Genomic DNA, 20,483 nt, shown 5'->3' with positions numbered 1-20,483 from the left:
CTAACGTTGTATTGCAGATCTAGGGGTGTACATGCACTCATCGTAATATGCATATAGGAAATTCATTAGACGTTTAAAGTCAAGAACGTTTTATAACTGCACTTGAATTAATTATTTATTAATTCTAACAATTTTATATTAACCTACCCTGTTGATGTCGTTTACATGCAGCTAAACAGGATATAGACAAGGGAGGTAACTTTTATTTTACATCAATTCCGCGAATTCAAGATACCGCGATCGTGTCAGATGATATAAAAACGTGAAAATTACAACCCGTGAAATTAATCCCCTATACAGTATATGATTACTTTTCGTATTCATTCAATTTTTTGAGAAGAGATGAAACATAAAAGAATAAACCTGCAAATTAAATGATGAAACATTTTCAATAATCAGAAGTATAGAAAGGTATTTTACTAAACATTAAAGTTTGAAATACCGGTATGTTAGGACGTAGGATAATATGCCTGTTTGAAAAAATAAATGTTCATAAATTGATTAAAATTATTCAACCTTTTTTCTGTTCCTACTTTGTATTGTTTTAAGGAAATTTGATCTTGAATACCGTTCGTTATTTCAATATGTTTAATGTAAAGGCACAGAAATTGACAAATTATATAAAATCAATTTCCTCTTTTGCTTATTGTGACAACAAATGTCCTCATCATTCTGTTCATAAGAAAATGCCGATTAATGAATTTTACATCGTTTGTTGCCTTTTGTGGCAAACTTTCAATGAATATTTTCCTACTTTTACTCGATTTTCCACTAAAACGCGCTTAGTAAGTACTTCTTTTGAATCTAAACCCAGTTCATGAAAGGGTATCTTTCTGGAAATAGCCTGAGGTTTTGGATAAATAGCTGAAAAATGAAAAATAATGAACCAGAGGCAATTGACGACATAAACTTGGTGGTCCAGGAAGTTGTTTAAAAAAATAAAAATCGAAAATGTTCCCCATTGAACTAAAAAAGAAGAAGTAAATAAACATTTAAAACACAAGATCTCAAATTTCTATTACATACAATTTAGTAAAACTGAATACCAGAGAGAGAGAGAGAGAGAGAGAGAGAGAGAGAGAGAGAGAGAGAGGTTTAGCTATTGCTATATGACAGGTTTTCTTACATTTCATTAAAAGGCACATATTGTTTGGAAAACAACAACTTTTAGTGTGGAAGAAATTTACAAACATGACGAACTATAAGTGCACATATTTTTCTACATAGTCATGACGTAAAAAAGAAAGAATCTATTCTAGCCCCGCTACTTCCTGATTTGTGTCTGTTCAACACGAGAGCATGTTTAAAATCAAACTTACGTTTTTATTCTGTTTCCTAGGTATGTATTTTCATACACTTTACCTTTTCTCATCTCCTTTTATTTTGGTTCTATTTAGATCTGTGAATTTGATTCATTAATTAATTGCTCTTTTATTGTTTTAGTTTCTAAAATATTCTGCTCATGGAATCCATGTCCAGAAAATGAACAATCATATCTATTTGAGGAACAAATAGGCAATTGGAAGAAGGCTGACGGGAAATGTGAAGCAGCAGGAGGAACTCTAGCCACGGTCATCAGCGAAAACTGTACACTCAGTGAGTACAAATCGAATAGTTAAAAAAGGTACAGTTTGAACAGGATATGTTTATAGTGAAAAGTTAAAATTATTGTAGAGAGGACTTATTCTATTTCTCTAGGGAATCTAAATGAAAACTTGACCTACTTCATTGGAGGTAAGAAGTCATCCTCTGGGAACTGGACATGGAAAGATGGTACTCAGATGAACCAAACTTTTTGGGATCAAGGTTATTTTTTTTCATTTTCCATGGAAAATATTTTTCAATACTATATGTGTTTTAAATATTTTAATAATGACTTATATTTCAATTCCAATTTTGACTTATATTCCAAAACTATAAATCTGATTACTTCTTATATTGCATGTGATATTGAGATAACGAACAGTTCTCAAGCATAAAATTCATTTAACCGGTACAAATTGGCAAACACACATCATAAACATTATAGGGTCCAGTGCCTTAGAAAATAAGCATTAATAAATCTATGATTTTATCTGATTACATTCTTGGTAAAGTTACAAAGGAACTCGGAATCACTTATTTAACGACAGACTTTCTTATCTTGTTTAAAAATCGTATGTTTCTTTCTTGTTTGATGTACCTCTCGAGAATTTTTCATTCTTATGGAGACGCCACCATTTGTCGGTGGAGAGCTGCATATTTTGGCGTACAGTCGGAACTCACGGCAGTTGAGCAGTAGGGGTCTTTTTCGTTACAGTACCGACATTGGATCTAGGTTCAAATGGTCTCGTGCGATGGAACAGTCCCCGCGTACCTAAGTGGGATTCGATCCTGCGATGTAAAGTTCAACTTCTTGCTTTGCGACTCTAGATCAAACACTCTACCCACTAATAACCTTCTATATCATAGGTATATATTTTTTGCTTTTAAAGCAGGTCGTGAATTTGTGCAACCAAAATTATTTTCCTTTCGATTTCGAAGAAATAGAAACTCTAGATGTGTTTATAATTCACATATACCCCCGGCATTATATTGAACAAAAAATATGCATGAATAAAAGAGTGTAATTAATTTTTAGAGCTGTTTGTTTTTCTCGATAAACTTTATTTTACTTTTATTTTAAATAACTTTTCTTTATTTTTGGAATGGGATGCTTGAATAAAAGACACCAACATTTGTCAAGTTAATTTCCATCTTATTTTATTTTTATTTTTTAAATTTTGGCATGCTTTATTTCCTTTTAAATCTCATTAACATTAAATTAAGATAGAGAAAAAGATATAGTTTACGTAGATTGTTAAATCTCCGTTCATCATGTAAACAAGGACACAAGATTGAAATAGATTAACATGTTTTGCAATTACTTATATATGAAATAACTTCCTGGGTTTATTTTGTCTCTATTAATAGGAATACACTCACTAATAATTTGACTTACATGTTTCATATCAGTTGTAAGAACTTTGTTCTGTATTCAATTGGACTAAGGAATATTTTGTCTTCTATATCAATATAAGTCCATTCACTAATTTTTCAAGTTGCACATATAGTATAAAATATTTCATAGATAGATTTATAAGTGCATGAAATAACAACAAAAAAAAAGATTATTTCCTAGGTATACATCTAATTAAATCATTTAAAAAGTTCCTTATACGATGTTGTGTTTTAAGGACAGATAACTGAAGTGTGCAAAATGACCAACTAATGCCGATTTATGAGTTATCATTTATAGAAAAGGCATACAGGTATACAGTTGGTATCGTTAGGTACATAAAGGGATTTCTTTCACAGTTATACATTGTTTTTATACAGTTTTATAAGTGTTCTCCAAAGGAAGGAGAATGTATCTACTCTACCTGAAATAACGGGACCAAATGAATGGGGGAACGGACGATATTCAAGATATTTAACTCTCTTTGACGATTGTTATGAAAAAGAAAGCAATATAATGAATTTTATGTGTGCATTTTTGTGTTCCTATATCTCTTAAATATATATATTTCAACAAATAAATACAATATAATGTTATCCTATTTATGTTACTATGCACAAAGAAGAACGACCAAGTATTAAAAATCAATCACGGTAAAATTTTGAAAAGGGGGTTAGATTTCACTTCAAAAATTTAATTAAAAATTCGTCTTATATGTAATTAAACAGAGGTCATAACTACATAGAAAATGAGTTTAACATTTGTGCAAAAATTTTAAAACCACGGAATACTACTGAAAGCAAGGAAACACATGGGAAAAACAGACTTGCTTTAAACAATTACATACCCCAGACCTACTCTAAACGGTACTGAACTGTATATTCACTGTGGGTGTGACCTGGTAAAAGGGGTGCTCAATCCTCTTATGCACCTGACTCAACATCTTGAAGGTTCCCCTTTTCCTTCAGTCTTATTATAATATACGAACAAGTCTTAGGCATTAAAGAAGATGATAATTTGCTATACTGTAGATCACTGAATTTTGCGACACCTTTTTTTCGCGAAATTGTCATTAACTCTTTATAAGTGAAACAAAATTTTCACGAATTATGTTTATTGCTCTTTAAAATCTTAATATATAATTTCGCTGGCACATTGTCTCTGGTAATAACGCAAAAATTTCTCGCGAATAAAATGGGATTAACAATATTTGACAATTTAAAAAAAAAGTTAAATGGCCGTCATGTGACTAAAAATTACAATTGATTTTGTTCAAATGTGTTATTATACATCCTAATTATTTATCAATGAATTAGGTTTACTTGCATATATATACATAAATTGGGACTTAAACAGCTTAACAAAATTGAATGCATTAAATTTTGTATTAAAAGTATAGGCATACTAGACAAAAAGTCTTGATAATTGAAGTAAAACATGGATTATGAATAAATTGTATTTCAAGGAGTATTGACAACAGCTGTTTTTAGTAAAATCAATTTCAATTTTATTATTCCTATAAGTTTGTTAGTTTGAGATCACATTTTGTTTGACCTTTAGATTCTAACTCAGACTTATTACTCGTAGAGATGTATTTTATGTCAGGCAAAAAAGTGAATGCATGAAATATAATGCTACCACCGTATAAGTAGGTCTCTACTCTTAGATTTATTACATCTTAATGAAACTGTAATTCAGATTTATTAGTACATTTTTTCTTTATATTTCTTTATGTATGAAAAATAGAATATTTTTTCTAGAGAATGGAATAAATGGACGGATGAATCGATGAATTTGAAAGAACTTACAGGATATATATTTGTTTATCAATTTTTAAAACCTGTCAAAATTGTTTTTTCCTTTATATTTGTACCATAGTAGTGTATTTTGCATACAATTGCGCAAGCGAGAACCTATATATGGAGTGGTTGATAGTTTCTAGAAAATGAATACTTTCTTTATGAAAAAATTATAGGCCTGTCGGGTTTGGCTTCCTACATTTCCAGGCAGATTATACAATGAAGCGCATTGAAGTGGTGAAATTTTCCATTTGGATGAAACGTTCTTTGTCATGTATTGAACGTCAATTATAACATTATGACACGCCCATGTCTTTAGAACCGAGAAAGAAATATTTGTCGTAATGTTTTAGGACAACCCACTCTCCGCAACAAGCAACATGAAATACACTGAAATGAAGATTTTTAAATAAGAAAGAGCTACATGCATATATAGAGTCCTCGCTTCTGTAAAACAAGCATTGTAACGAATTTGTACATAATTATGATTTGAATTACAACTGATTTTATCATGTTTATTGGAGTAAACATAACACATGTATCATCGAACACGTACTTACACAGTGTTTATGTAGACCGTCAATTTGATTGGCTATTATATTTATAGAATACCTGTTCTACAGGTATTCGATTGAATCATTTGACCGATTTTTTCCAGTAAATGATTTAAACATATAAGGAAGCAGAAAATTTTCCACTTCAATGCGTGTATTTTAAAATATTTTAGGTTTAAGTTCAAATCCTTTGACCCCCTAAAGAAATGGGCGTATTTAAAGATAACTCAAAACGTTCTACCCAAACAGAAAAGTTTATCACTTCAATGCGCTGCATAATATTTTAAAATATTTTATGCACTTTTAGTTATATCAACGAAAAAAAACCCCATCGTTTTTAGGTCACCTGAGCCGAAGGGTCAAGTGAAATCATGACCCTTGGTGTAGGGGCGGGCCAAAACATTTCATCCAAGTTTTACATAGAAATATGTAGAAAAATGCTTTAAAAATCTTCTTTTCTAGAATGGTACAGCCATGATTAGTCATATTCATATGGAAGCATTCTCAGGTAGTGTAGATTCAAGCTTGTTCAAGTCATGACCCCTGGGTGTAGGACGGGGCCACAATGTAAGTTCAAATGTGAAGGGAATAAAGCCACAGGTAGTCATATGCAAGCATCCTTAGTAAGTGTAGATTTAAGTTTTCTTCAAATTATACCCTCTCACCTTTAAGGATTGGTTGGGACCACTATTGGGTTTAAACTTTTACTTTTAAACTGATTTACAACTGATTTTATCATGTTAATTGGAGTAAGCATAACACATGTATCAGTCGAACACGTGCTTACTCGGTGTTTATGTAGTCCGTCAATTTGATTGGCTATTATATTTATAGAATACCTGTTCTACAGGTATTCGATTGAATCATTTGACCGATTTTTTCTTTCTAAAGAAATGGGCGTATTTAAAAAAAAAACAAAACGTTCTACCCAAACAGAAAATTTTACCCCTTCAATGCGCTTCATTGTATTTTAAAATATTTTATGCACTTTAAGTTGTATCAACGGGAAAAAAAACCCATCGTTTTTAGGTCTCCTGAGCCGAAGGCTCAAGTGAGCTTTTCTGATCAAAATTTGCCCGTTGTCCGTCGTCGTTGTCGTTGTAAACTTTTCACATTTTCGTCTTCTTTTAATGATCCACTAGGCCAATTTCAATCAAACTTGGCACAAAGTATTCTTAGGTAAAAGGGATTTACATTTACAAATGAAGGGTCACGCCCTTATTCAAGGGGAGATAATTCAGAAATAGTGAAAATTTGGCGGTATGTTTTAAAAATCTTCTTCTCAAGAACAACTGTGCCAGTAAAGATGGAACTTATAGGTAGGAAGCATCCTCAGGTAATGTAGATTCAAGTTTATTCAATTCCTGACCCCTGGGTTAAGAATGGGGCTACAATGGTCTTTTACTGATATATTGGAAAATTCTTTAAAAATCTTCTTCTCAAAAAAAGATATTTATTATATCCTCAGGTAATGTAGATTCATGTTTTTTTTTTTTTCAAATCATTACCACCGGGGGTAGAGCGGAGCCACAATGGCCGATTAAAGTTTTACATACTAGTAATATATAGGGAAATTCTTTTAAAATCCTCATTTCAAGAATAGCAAAGGTATGAATGATCATATTTATATTGAAGCATCTTTAGGTAGTGTAGATTCAGATTTGTTCAAATCATAACCCCCATTGGTATGGTAGGGCCACAATGGCTGATCAAATTATTACATTGAAATATATTGGGAAATTCTTTAAAAATCTTCTTTTCAAGAATAGAAAAGGCATCAATGATCATATTTATATGGAAGCATCCTCAGGTAGTGTAGATTCAGATCTGTTCAAATTATAACCCCCAGGGGTAGGATAGGGCCAAAATGGTTGATCCAAGTTTTACATAGGATTATATAGAAAAAAAACTTTAAAAATCTTCTTCCCAAAAATAGCAAAGCTATGATTAGTCATAAATAAATGGAAGCATCATAGGGAAGTGAAGATTCAAGTTTGTTGAAATCATGACCCATGGGGTAGGGGAGGGGCCACAACATGGAATCCAAATTTTACATAGAAATATATAGAAAAATTCTTTAAAAATCTTCTTTTCTAGAATGGTACTGCCATGATTATTCATATTCATATGGAAGCATTCTCAAGTAGTGTCGATTCAAGTTTGTTCAAGTCATGATGCGTGGGTGTAGGACGGGGCCACAATGTAAGTTTAATTGCAAAGGGAATAAAGCCACAGGTAGTCATATGCAAGCATCCTTAGTTAGTGTAGATTCAAGTTTTCTTCAAATCATACCCTCTCGCCTTTAAGGATTGGTTGGGACCACTATTGGGTTTAAACTTTTCAATGATGAACTGATCTATGCTTTTTTTCTAAGCTACTGTGCTCAGGTGAGTGATGTGGCCCATGGGCCTCTTGTTAAAGAATGCTTATTAGTGCCCTTTTTGCAAATATATTATAAATAAAACTATACCGGTATTAAACATCTCTTAGGAGATTAGAAAAATAAACATTTTGTTAGCTTCCATGAGACATTTCTTTATTTTTCCCGTTATTCCCCGATCCTGACAAGGAGCACACGGTGGGTGTCACCGATCGGCAGGGAATGCTTACTCCCCCATGGCACCTAATCCCACCTCTCATGGTTTATAGATCCCCGTTTGCTCTGTTTCTATGTATTATCTCTTATGGCCTCTTGAGTTTCAATTCTGTTCGTTATTTCCATATAATCTATTTGGTATCTGAAAAGTATATTTATTTATCCTGGTTTAATTCAAATTTCTTCCAATGAATGTTTGATAATGTAAAATCACCCTTTGTGATTTTATTACAATATTTAAAAAATCAATTAACAAAGAGTGAAACTTTATTTTGTGCCAAAATCTCTGAGATATAAATGAATTATAAAAAAAAGATCTATAATAGTGCAATTAGCTGCAAGTACTTTGGTTTCGTCTATATTCATGGGCATCTTGGATTTAGCAAATATCACTGTAGGATACGTAAATTCATGGATAATGATCATAAAACCAAGGCGCATGAGGACGTTGAAAATAGAAAAAAAAGACTTGGAATGACCTTAAAATTTAACATAGATATTTTCTTTGATTTGTTCATGGTTGAGTGTGAGTATAATGAAATATGAATAAGTATGAAAGTAACATAATGAAATATTTTTTTCCCTTCAGATGAGCCGGATAACTCTGGAGGAAAAGAGGATTATTTACATATATGGTATAGAAATGATACTTATCTTTGGAATGACATCTCTTGTGACAGGAACATCTATGGCGGATACATTTGTCAGAGTGAGTGACGGTATTTTATACAATGTTTACAAATAAGAAATTATTATAATAACACAAACATATACTGTGAAATCACTTATTTTCATGGGGTTTTAATTTTCGTTGTTTTCGAGGTATGAAGAGACCCACGAATTCATGCCAACCACAAAATATAAATTTTCATATGCACAACTATTAAAAGTTCTTCATCCACGAAATCAAATCCCTATGAACCAACATTTTATCCTCAAACCACGAACATTTGTGATTTTACAGTATGAGATCCATGACTTACGGTTAAAATAATTGCTTGCTTTATGTTCAAAACTTCTTTCAATCACACATTAAGTGCATTTCATTATTTGACTCATACGTGGACAGTAGAATTTCACCCTTGCATATTTCATTATAATTATTGCGAGTGTAATTAGGAATTTTTTTTTACTGCAAGTGTCGACTTACGTAGTCGCTAATCATCGGTATAGCTTGATTTGATAAAATTATAATGAATATAATGCATATGAATTCTGAACTTAATCAAATAACATAAGAAATAATCTTTGTTAACAGAGAAATCGGACATAACAGAGAGCATTTCATCAGGAATAAGTGAACAACCAACAATGATAACAACAACACCCAAAGACACAACTATCAAACGGATAGGTAATGATTACCTATTAAGTGGAAATGGTACTTACTAGAATTAATTGTACCGTGAAACGTATGAAGATAACGAACAGCATTCAAGCTCAAAAGTCCATCCGGAGCAAAAAAAAAAAAAAAAAAAAAAAAAAACATGAGAGCGGGATCAGGTGCCATGTAAAACGAAATTTTAAAGAGCTCAGTTATCAAATATTCAAATACTTAACACAGGACAAACAGTATAGATATATCATAATCCATCTTATATGAAGAGACCTACGAATTCATGCCAACCACGAAATGTAAATTTTCATATGCACAACTATATAAAGTTCTTCATCCACGAAATCAAATCCCCATGAACAAACATGTTTTCCTCCAACCACGAAAATTTGACCCTACGAAAATATGTAATTTTACAGTATGAGATCCATGACTTACGGTTAAAATAATAACTTGTTTTAAGTTCAAACATTCTTTCAATCACACATTAAGTGAATTTCATCACTAGACTCATCTATGTGAACAGTAAAATTTCACCCTTGCATATTTCATTTTCCTTTTCGGTCGTCTTAACCAGTTTAACAATAAATTTATCCCAACGCAAGGATTTATCATTGATAGATTAAAAGAGTCCAGTTTAAATTTTTATGAATGTCACATACGGATACAAGATTGCTTTGATTGAATTCGCATCAGAATAAAACGAATTTTAAACAAAACGAAAAAACAGCATTGGTATTATTAGATTTAAATAAGTGAGGAAGGAATTTTCTGTCTAAAATCTTTTAACTAACCCTTCCTTAGTCCTATATCACTTATGTAGTACTTGTGTGATAGTTTAGAAATAATAACCCACCCCAATTTTATAAATTGTGATTTTGTTCTCTTTAGACCTACCCTCGGTATGTGCAATATATGTACATGTAATATAACTTGCCAGGAATCGCTGAAAAATCGTAGTTTTATAGGATGAAGTCTTTACATCAATATTTTGAACTTCAACTCTCCTTTAATTTTACATGTTGGTCGAATTCTGATTAATTGAACTTTATATCTACATGTAGAAAGCATCGTATTTCTGTCCCCTCTTAACTATTCCAACACTGTCCGATTAACAGAAATTTAATGTGTACCTTAGGTAGATTTTTAAAAAAAGTTCACATAAAAGTAATATTGACGCCTTATCTATTAAAAATGTTATTTTATATTTAGTTGAAATGTTTTGTCTGTAAAAGATGATCGATTAAAAAATTTAGAAGTACAGGTACGTATTTTTTTTTCCAAAAAATGACGTCACAATGGTTTCACCGATATTTGGTCATGGCCTGTTGGGAAAACAAACTTTTTTCATAATTTTATTATACATACGTATACACACGATTAAAGTTTTTGAACTTTTGCATAACATTATAAAACGCTTACGGATCAGTTTAAAATATATATGTGCAATATACTAGTAAATACGGTCCCGATTCCATTTAGATTTTATCATAAGGCCGGTTGATAATTCTTCCTTTCTAAACATGAAAGCTGCTTAGTCTGCATAGTCTTATATATACGTATGTATTTTCTCGATATGATGAACAAGTTTTTTTTTCTTTTTTAAATTCAGTACCCTTTTATATAGTAAATTAATAGCGATTATATAAAGGATACTTACATGATATGTTAAATTGTGCATGAAAAAGAGAACAAAATCACAATTTATAAAATTGGGATGGGTTATTATTTCTAAAGTATCACACAAGTACTACATAGGTGATATAGGACTAAGGAAGGGTTGTTGTTAACATTATTTATATTAATATAGATCGATAGACCTACCCTCGGTATGTGCAATATAATCAGATAATAAATATATAATAAATATATACATATCGTAATAAAAAAAAAAGGGCGGAGGATGGAAATATTGTAGATATTTGTACGCATTGATTATCAAGAATCACAAAGTTTGCATGTGCTCCAAGAAAGCATTGCCTATATTGACGTGCATCTGCAAAACTTGAAATTTTTATTTTATTAAGACACATATTTTAAATATTTGCTAAGAAACTACAAGTACTCATCGACAATATCGCCAGCGTATTGCCAGCGATTAGAGCGTATGGTCTAGATTCGCGTAGTAAGGGATTGATCCTTACGTCACGGGTTCGAATCCCAATATAGGACGTGGAGACCGGTCCCTCTAATGAGACCGTATATACCGAGGCACCGTATTGCAGTAGATGCTAGCACAAAACTCTTTCACTGCTCAATGGCCCTAAGTGCCGAGCATAGGACAAAATTTGCAGCTCTCCATCAGCAAGTGGTGGCTTTTCAATATGAGTGAAATATTTTTCCAGAGGAACGTTAAACAACTAACTATCAATCAATCGATTGTCTATTTGGTATAGGTACATGTGAGATATCTGTGTAAAGGTAAAAAGTTTGGAAAGGGGCTCATATATGTTCTTTACTTGAACAGTGTATTATATTCTTATTTACCTTTGCGCACGTAATATCAGTGGTAGTTCGAATTCGAAATATTTTTCATGTCGAAGAAATCTTAATGAATTCATTCTATCCTGTACTTATTAGAAATATGATAAAGTTTTACTTGATATTTCATTTTCTTAATAAACATATATAATTGTAGCGAGATAGCGTCCAATGACTATCTCATTTAAGTATTGTTATAGTGGTTCTAGAAGACAGGAGTAAACTCCCTTTTTAAACACTGAGTAAACAACTCTAAACTCGAAATTTAAGTTTTATAAATTTATTGAGTATGCAAAAACAACATGAACAATTTTAATGCAAAAAAATAATATCCAGGCCTTTTAACCACCCTTTTACTGACAAATTTCACAATATTAAATAAATTCTAATAAACAGCCGGATCTCGAAATAATCGAAATATATGGCTGAAACGTATCTATTAAACTTAATTTTCAATGAATAAAAGATTATTAACAACTGGAAATTCAGATACGATCGGATCCTGAAATAATCAAGATATATGATCGTAAATAAATCCCCAAAGCTGGTAAAACTAAACTTTCCCCAATTAAATTATATTAATCCAATTACCAAATTACAATTAACTGATTTAACAATTAGAAAATAATTACCAATTTCGTCTAAAAGCCCAAAATAATTATGATAACCCTAACATCAAAAATAGCAGACACCCCGATTTACGTTTGTACTGCCTTCGTACAAAGAGTTAATTTCCACGATCACTTGGTCCTTACAACTTTCAGTCAGAAGTTCGTTTGATTTGAAACCCCAGCAATTGTCAAATACTGTTTTAAAGACACAGATATAAAAAAAATTCTAAATTTTGAACACGATCTACTTTCTTCCGTTCAACATCAACAGTGCTACGACATCAAATTATACGTCATCAATTTGAATTAAAATTCATTCATGTAGTTTTGCAGGAGGACTCTCAAAGTTTTGTTAAGATCAAAAGTCGTATGAGATAGATAGAACATCTATAATTGTGTGATTTGATATTTGCTTTATCTTACTCGTTAAAATTGTGTATATTCGCTCGGCAAGCCTCACGAACAATTCCAATTCATTGGATAAAGTAGGTCCCCAGATAAAGCCAATATAAAATCTCTCAATACAGATATCCTCTGTTGACAAATTATGCTTTGGTTGTTAGTTAGAAAGTGTTACGACAATTGACGTTATTTTGTTTTTTCATATGGGACTATTTATATGAAATTGTTGTTTGGTTATTCGAAATTTTAATTGACATGAAAATTGTGTTTTGTTTTTAGTCACAAACGAATCTACTACAACTCCACCAACGGAGACAACTGTGACAACTTACGGTAAAAACAACAAATTAAATTTCCTTTTACCGTGCTATTTTTTTTGACGTAAATGTCAAAAGAGAGAAATCGGATGGGTTTTTTTTCCATATACTATGTTAAATTAATATATATTGAACAGTAGTTATGTATATGTGTATAAGTGAATAAAAAGGAGACCTCTTTTTAAAGTAAGCTGATTTTTAAATGATGACTTTTTAAACTCCCTTTTGTGAGGACATGGCACACATAAACTTACACATGGAGTGTGTGTCAATAATATAAACAAACATTTACAAGCGCATGTTTGAAATAAATTTTTAAAGTAAAGCTTTTTAAAGTAAGCTGATTTTTAAATGGTATTCTCTTCTCTAGTCCCCATAACTCCATTACATGATGAAATGTCACACATGGACGGTGTGCCGAGGATTGAAAACATCAAAGACATGGTATATAATGTCATAAGAACAACTGTAGTATATTATTTATAACAATCAAGTAAATAAAATAATGTTTGTACACTTCATAATAGCATTACTAAAAAGACTTTAAAAAGGCATCTAATGCATTTTGTATAATTGTTTTCTAGGTCGATTCAGCTCTCCAAGGAAATTTATCAAAGACAGAAATAAAGCAAACGATAGACCATGCACTTCTAAACTTACAAACACTTTCATCAGACAGCGAACAAACTCCTGAAGACTTAGATAATTCAATAGATTTGCTGAATAAAATTGTTGATGTTTCCAATAGGTCCAACGTTACACTTCGAAAGTCGGTATGCTATATTCATAAATGTACGAGAATTCGAGAAATGTCTCCTCATAAACAGATGTCATAGTATAAGGTCAATGATATTAAGTTTTTATAATCTCATCTCATCACTCATGTAAACAACAAATTTTCATTATTCATTTTGGCATTCAGCTGATTGTGACAACAATTGACAATATACTAGCAGAAAATCACACTGCTGCTTGGAATAACACTTCTACAAAGGAGGTAATTATCATTGTGATAATTAATTAAGCAATATCTGTATTTAATGAGGATAAAACATTACTCTCTTATTATTATCCAGGTTAGTGCAAGAGTCAATAAAATCTTCAAGACAGTTGACAAAATAGGATTGTATCTCTTAGAGACGGTCAACGAGAACGAAAGCATCATATTTAACTCAACAAAAAATATTGGTAAGGTGATTAAATACCGAATAAAGTAAAAAAAAAAGTTACATTTATTTTTAATTGGTTTTCCACTTTCATCTTCTTAAGGTCTCACGACACGTTTCCAAGATATCTGTTTTGTATATCTTCGTAATATATAAACATTAAATTAAATCAATTGAATGTAATATTTAAAGTGGTTTCTAACTGTATAAAAAAAAAACTTGAGTTATTTTCAAAAATATTATATTGGCAACATCATCCACTAGTATCTTGCACAAATGCCTGGTAGGTAGTCTAAGTACCTAAATTTTGGTGAGTTAACATTGTTAAAATAGCATCAGGTCAATGACAAAATCTCGGAAAAAAGTACATGTATATATTATTAAGGAACTTATCGTCTGTCCTTAAAAAAATTTTTTTAAAGACAATAATCATTTTTTATTCCATTTTCTTAGTTTTTACAGTTGCAAAGATTCCAGCAGATCAACCCGTTATTTTCCCAGAAAACAATACCACCCTAATTTCATCGCTAGTGTTTCCAGTACAAGCTAATGGTTTTAATCAAAGTAATATTAGTTCCTTTATACAACCCATTTTTCATTCAATATTTTCTTAGCTGTCCTGAAAGCAAAAAGATAACCTTTTCTTCAAATAAAAACTAGGTATTCCCTACCTTGCAGTGAAGTATACAACACTGGCAAAAAATTTGAATGACAACAAAAAGTAAGAAGTTCTAGATAAATCGAGATATGTACGTATGCTTAAATTATAGCCAATATTCTTATCAATAAGACAAATTGTTTATTCCAGAGTGAAAGAGAACATAACACTTGAGAAAAATTTAATTGATAACAAAAGGTAAGAAGCTCTGAAAAAATCTACACATATTCGCTAAATTTATAGCTAAGGCATGCATCAGATAATCGATGTGTTTGTTTGATCTTTTTTAGAATGACAGAAAATTCAGGATACGATATTTCGTCTGATATTATGTCATTAACTCTCAAAGAACCTTTATTTGGAGGAACATTAGACCAACCAATACATTTAAAGTTTATAAAAGACTTAAAAGGAGTAGTACGTATAAATCTGATCAATAATCAACATTAAGTTCTGAGGACACGTTCCTAATATAGATGTTTTGTATCTCTTGGTATTACATTAAAAAGTCTTTAAAAACTTTTTGTCATTCTCTTCTGATATTTAAATTGTTTTCAAAATGTTTTTAAATATAAGTATACCAAAAATTGTGATATAGGCCATTCAGAAGATTACCCATAAATGTTATAAGAAATATGACCCTGTGGTATCTTGTCCAAATGCCTTGTTAGGTACCTTAAATTTTTATGCGGAAACTTCTTTCAGTACCTATACGTCAGTAACAAATTCTCAGGAAAAATTATATATTTTTGAGGAACATATGGTCTGACCTTAAATATTAAAGAATAATTCGTCCATTAATAAAAGCATGGTTTCTTGATACTTTTTTCTTTTTTCCTATCGGATTTAGGAGACTAACAATTTAACTAGCGAATGTGTATTTTGGGACTTTCAACTCAAGTAAGTACTAAACAGTGATTTTACGTTTTTTTCAAACAAACAATAATACATAATGATTTCCTATCATGTCTGGTAAAATATTACATATATATTATAGTAACGGAACTGGTGGGTGGTCAACCAGAGGATGTAAATTACTATCTACAGATGATATTTATCTACATTGTGAATGCAACCATCTGACAAATTTTGCAGTACTGATGCGACCATATTCAAGGGTACGAATTGAAATATCGTTGGCATATTGATACTACAATTTCACAGATAACAACAACTAGTATATTCTGATAATCACACTATAGCAAGAATAACGGCATAATATTATCTTTTATGATGGAGATAGCCTTTTCATCTCTACAGATACAGGACAAAGAAGAAGCATTGAATTGGATTTCCATAATTGGTTGTTCGATATCGATCTTTCTGTCTTTGCTGACGGCCATTATTTACATCTTTTTCTGGAAGTGAGCGATTTAATAAACAATCTGCATTCACTGAATATTTTACGATGGTTTTTTTTTTGTTTGTTTATTGTTTAAAATCCCACTTAATTTATACACTCAGAGAGTGTCAATTTTTTAAACTTTTTGTAACGTGGCACTAAGGACCATTTAGTAGTAAGGCATGTCTCTAGTGCCCGCATCAACTATGACAGGGGACCTCGTTTTACACGGCTTCATTCAAAGGACCGGTCTCTGTGGTCCATAAAGGGATTCGAACCTTACAACCTGACTCTAGAGTAGATGTTCTACAGTAAAGCGCACTGAAGTATTAAATTTCTTTGTTTTGATGAAACGTTCTGAGTCATGTATTGAACGTCAATTATAGCATAATTACACGCTCATTTCTTTAGAAATAAAAAGAAATATTCGTCGTAATGTTTTAGGACATCCCACTCTTATAGCGATAAACAGCATGAGTTACGCTGAAATGGATATTTTTCAAGTTATAAGAGAGAGTTAAAGAGTTCCGACTTCTGAAAAGCACGTACTGAAACAAATTTCTATATAGTTATGAATTTATGTTTATTTGAGTTACCATGACACATGTATCGGTCGAACACATGCTAACTCGGTATTTTATGTAGAACGTCAATTTGATTGGCTATCACATTTATGCATTCAAATGAACAAAGTGTTCCGAGTTTTTCTTTCTAAGGAAAGGGATGTGTCATTATATGAAAATCAACTTCTTATTAAATATAGATCAAAACGTTCCATTCACACGGAAAATTTTACCACTTCATGCGCTTCACTGTACCACTGTGCCAAGACATTTTTACAATGTAAACTATATGATAAATCAGATTATATCACAGGAAAACATAAAGTGCATTCTTATTTTTACAGGTCTATTACAGTCAACGTCAACCGAATAATAAATAAGATCATAGTGCTTCTATGTTTGAGTCTCTCTTTGGCTTACACGTTATTTCTAATTGGAGTTGATAAAATACAGAATGAAGTAAGCTTTTGATTGATTTTTATGAAAGAATTTCATTATTTTAAGAGTGGTTAAAATCTTACCCTTTGTCTAACAGTTAAACCTTACATTATTAACCTTTACATGTAATATTTTGACAATAATTAATATATCTCAATGAACTAAAAAAAATGATACCACAGAATCCTAAAAAGACTATTTCATTATCTGAGTACTTCACTTAAAAAATGGATTGTAATAGCAAACTAACAATGAATTTTTTCTGATATGTCAGGTATCCATATTTACTTATGATATTTTACTTACAATATTTGTTTCAATAAACGTTTGAACTTGATTTTCGTTTCGTTATGTCCATAGATTTTAAAAGGTGAAGGCACACATCCAGGTAATAAGCGTAATCTTCTTCTAAACTTTTTTTTCAGATCGGATGCACTGTCATAACAGCACTGTTACATTATCTTTTCCTATTTATTTTCTTTCTGATGTTGGCCCTTGGGTGTCACTATTTCAGCACTATCTCTCTGGTCAAATTATCATTGTCTAAAGCAACAGCACTTCAAAGCCATGTCAATGCTTCCAGTAAAGTCACGTTTGGAGTTGTCACGGGTGAGTATAGCATTAGGTGTCTGACAAAATAGAAATAGAATGGATAACAATATTAGTGACAAGTAATCTAGAATGTGAATAAAGATAATCGTAAATATTTTTAGTTATACCACTTAGCATAACCGCAGTAACTTTCGGAATCGTATATTCCTCGGGCAAGGACTATCATTCACAAACCAGGTACTGAAACTCTATTTCAACACTTTGATTTTAATTTTCACATATAAGATAAAGCTTTCTTATCTTCTGGGAAAGTCGTATAATATTATTATTTATAGTTGCTGGTTATCATTTGAAAGTGGAGCTTTGTATGGATTCATTGGACCCGTGGCTGGAATTATTTTGGTAGGGAGTTGTCAGTTTACCTGATTTGAATACGTAATTAATTCCTGCTCTACAATTTAAAAGAGTTATAATTGTGATGATATTGTAAGTTGAATATTTTACATATTTTGTATTGAAACAGAAGTGCAGAAATTAATAATTATTTTATTATTTTAGGTCAATATCATAATTGTATTCAGTCTAATTCTGACGCTATATTCAACAATTTCCTCAGAAGGAAAACTGAAGAAAAGGACATTGTAAGTCAGACTGAATACAGATCCAGGATTTTCGGAAAATATAGCTTTAAAAAAATCAAACTTAGTATTATTCGCGTGTATATCAAGGCAAGAATTATGCTTTCAACAAGAATATGGTAAATTAGCGGAAATTTTTTTTTCTAATGTAGATATATTTTTATGATAAGTAAAATGTGCAAATTACCGGAATGGTTTCAGAGCCGGAATAAAGTCCATCTGTGTCCTGTTACCTGTTCTGGGTGTCACGTGGTTGTTTGGCCTCTTGTCCATTAATGAGGACGTGGTCGTCTTTCAGTATATATTTGCTCTGTTAAACTCCTTTCAGGTATCTTTTCAGTTTATATTTTTATTATTTTTTCGATACAATTATCAACCAGTCAAAGATTATGTAAGAAATACTAAGTTGATAATGTCATCTCCTCTTTAGGGACTTTTTATTTTCATCTCCAAATGTCTTCTGAATAAAAAGGTAGGGACACTACTTAACATTAAGAATTTAATGTTTTTATAAGTACCTTTTCAATTACAATGTCAAAAATAAATGAAAGAAGCATCTTCGGGACTTAAATATTTTTGTTAAACAATGACTCTGATTCAAACCAGTTTATCTTCCACTTTATTGATACTAAAATTTAAAAATATACTTTATAATTCGACAGATCAGAAAGTTGCTCAGCGACCGCATGCACGTAGAAGGTTCAGAAGGCTGGAGAAGCAGGTTTTATACACTACTGAGCAGCAATAAGGTGTCTACGAATACGAAGGAGTTTTCTTCAGCGTCTAGAGTGAGTTTTGTGTATATTGAGAAATAAAAAGAAATGCGATTTACATTTATTTTCTCATTCATATCAAATGCCTCCTTTTAATTAAATTTTATGTAAAATAACAACTTACTTGGCAAACAAAAGTATTTTCTAAAATTTTATTTACATCCAGATAAAAGAAAAAATTAAGCAATGCATTATTATTTATTCTTACTTTAAAAGATCAATTGTGCATACATTTACATTATAAGAGCTCAAAATAAAGATATACTTTTACGTGAAGTAGGGATAGAATCGAGAGAAAATGCCATAAACTGAGAATAACAGTTTTTTCTGTGATATTAAAGATTAAAATTGATGGAGAAGAATTATTAATTAAACAAAAAGAAGGGGAGTCTATCCAGGTATTTTTACTCTATATTAATGGTCTATGCTTATAACAAACAGTAATTAATCTCAAAAGTACACTGAAACAATTAATAGAAATTGGAATGGAAATTGAAAGCTAACATAAAATAACAGAGGTCAGATCAGGTGCCATGGAGGAGTAAGAATCTCCTGATAATTTCCACCAATATAAAAGTCAATAAAAAGACAATCACTATTTTTTACGTAGTAAATTGTATTGTTTCCCAAAAACTAACTTTAAGCTTAACGAGGCCGAGTCTAACTCGAGTGCGCAGCTTTATACTTTCATGCAGTCAATTGTGTGACAGTACATCTTTAAAATTATATTAATTTTAATACAAAATTAACATTATCTGTAACTCCTGATCTGAAAATGTGTTTTTACGAAAATAATTGGAAAAAGAACGTTGAAATGGCTCTAACAACGCCACCATTTTCTGATTTTGTAAGCAATGCATGACGCTGTAGAACGACGCATGACTCGCTTGTATGTTCAAGACGTCCATGGATATTATACTCAAAATTCAAAAAAATGACAGAACTTCCCAAGAAACATACTAGCAATCTAAAAATTGTTAATTTTACCAAAAAATTATATGCGCCGATAATTCATCTGCAAAGAATACATATTTACTGTAATATGGCAATTTTAGAGGTACCGGGCTTTGAAAAAAAATAAACTTAGTAATAACTACCTAGACCAACATAGATGGTGAACGTTTTTGAAATTTCACAATTTGGTGACACTTTTACATTAACTTTCATCTACTTGAATGAAAAAGAAATCCCTAGGGCTGATATACAAAAGAATATGGGGGAAATGTGATAGTTTGGCGATTTTCCAACAAATTCCAAAGGGTTCCAAAAGTAAACTTTGA

General features: G+C 31.3%; 2 protein-coding genes across 2 annotated transcripts; both read left to right on the top strand.

Moving 5' to 3' along the window:
• The first annotated feature begins 1,204 nt into the window (after nt 1–1,204).
• On the top strand, nt 1,205–9,333 carry LOC134234820 (perlucin-like). Its single transcript, XM_062716868.1, has 5 exons — nt 1,205–1,339; nt 1,444–1,596; nt 1,699–1,806; nt 8,516–8,635; nt 9,185–9,333. The coding sequence occupies exons 1-5, from the start codon at nt 1,300–1,302 to the stop codon at nt 9,316–9,318; spliced, it is 555 nt and encodes a 184-aa protein (XP_062572852.1). The 5' UTR covers nt 1,205–1,299; the 3' UTR covers nt 9,319–9,333.
• A 4,348-nt stretch (nt 9,334–13,681) lies between these two features.
• On the top strand, nt 13,682–19,910 carry LOC134234805 (adhesion G-protein coupled receptor D1-like). The gene is made up of 20 exons (XM_062716847.1): nt 13,682–13,846; nt 13,996–14,070; nt 14,150–14,261; nt 14,693–14,803; nt 14,900–14,960; nt 15,048–15,095; nt 15,188–15,314; nt 15,748–15,797; nt 15,895–16,015; nt 16,158–16,261; nt 17,147–17,261; nt 17,666–17,849; nt 17,954–18,029; nt 18,128–18,194; nt 18,351–18,433; nt 18,632–18,758; nt 18,861–18,902; nt 19,093–19,218; nt 19,545–19,601; nt 19,848–19,910. Exons 7-20 carry the CDS (start codon nt 15,189–15,191, stop codon nt 19,908–19,910), a joined length of 1,341 nt encoding a protein of 446 aa, XP_062572831.1. The 5' UTR covers nt 13,682–13,846; nt 13,996–14,070; nt 14,150–14,261; nt 14,693–14,803; nt 14,900–14,960; nt 15,048–15,095; nt 15,188.
• The last annotated feature ends 573 nt before the right edge of the window (nt 19,911–20,483 follow it).

This window comes from Saccostrea cucullata, unplaced genomic scaffold, assembly GCF_032062105.1.
Source record: "Saccostrea cucullata isolate Sc308-1 unplaced genomic scaffold, CSIRO_AGI_Scuc_v1 ctg179, whole genome shotgun sequence".
NCBI classification, from domain to species: Eukaryota; Metazoa; Mollusca; class Bivalvia; order Ostreida; family Ostreidae; genus Saccostrea; species Saccostrea cuccullata.
Note: the sequence above shows the minus strand (reverse complement) of the source record. Positions and strands in the feature narration are given on the sequence as shown.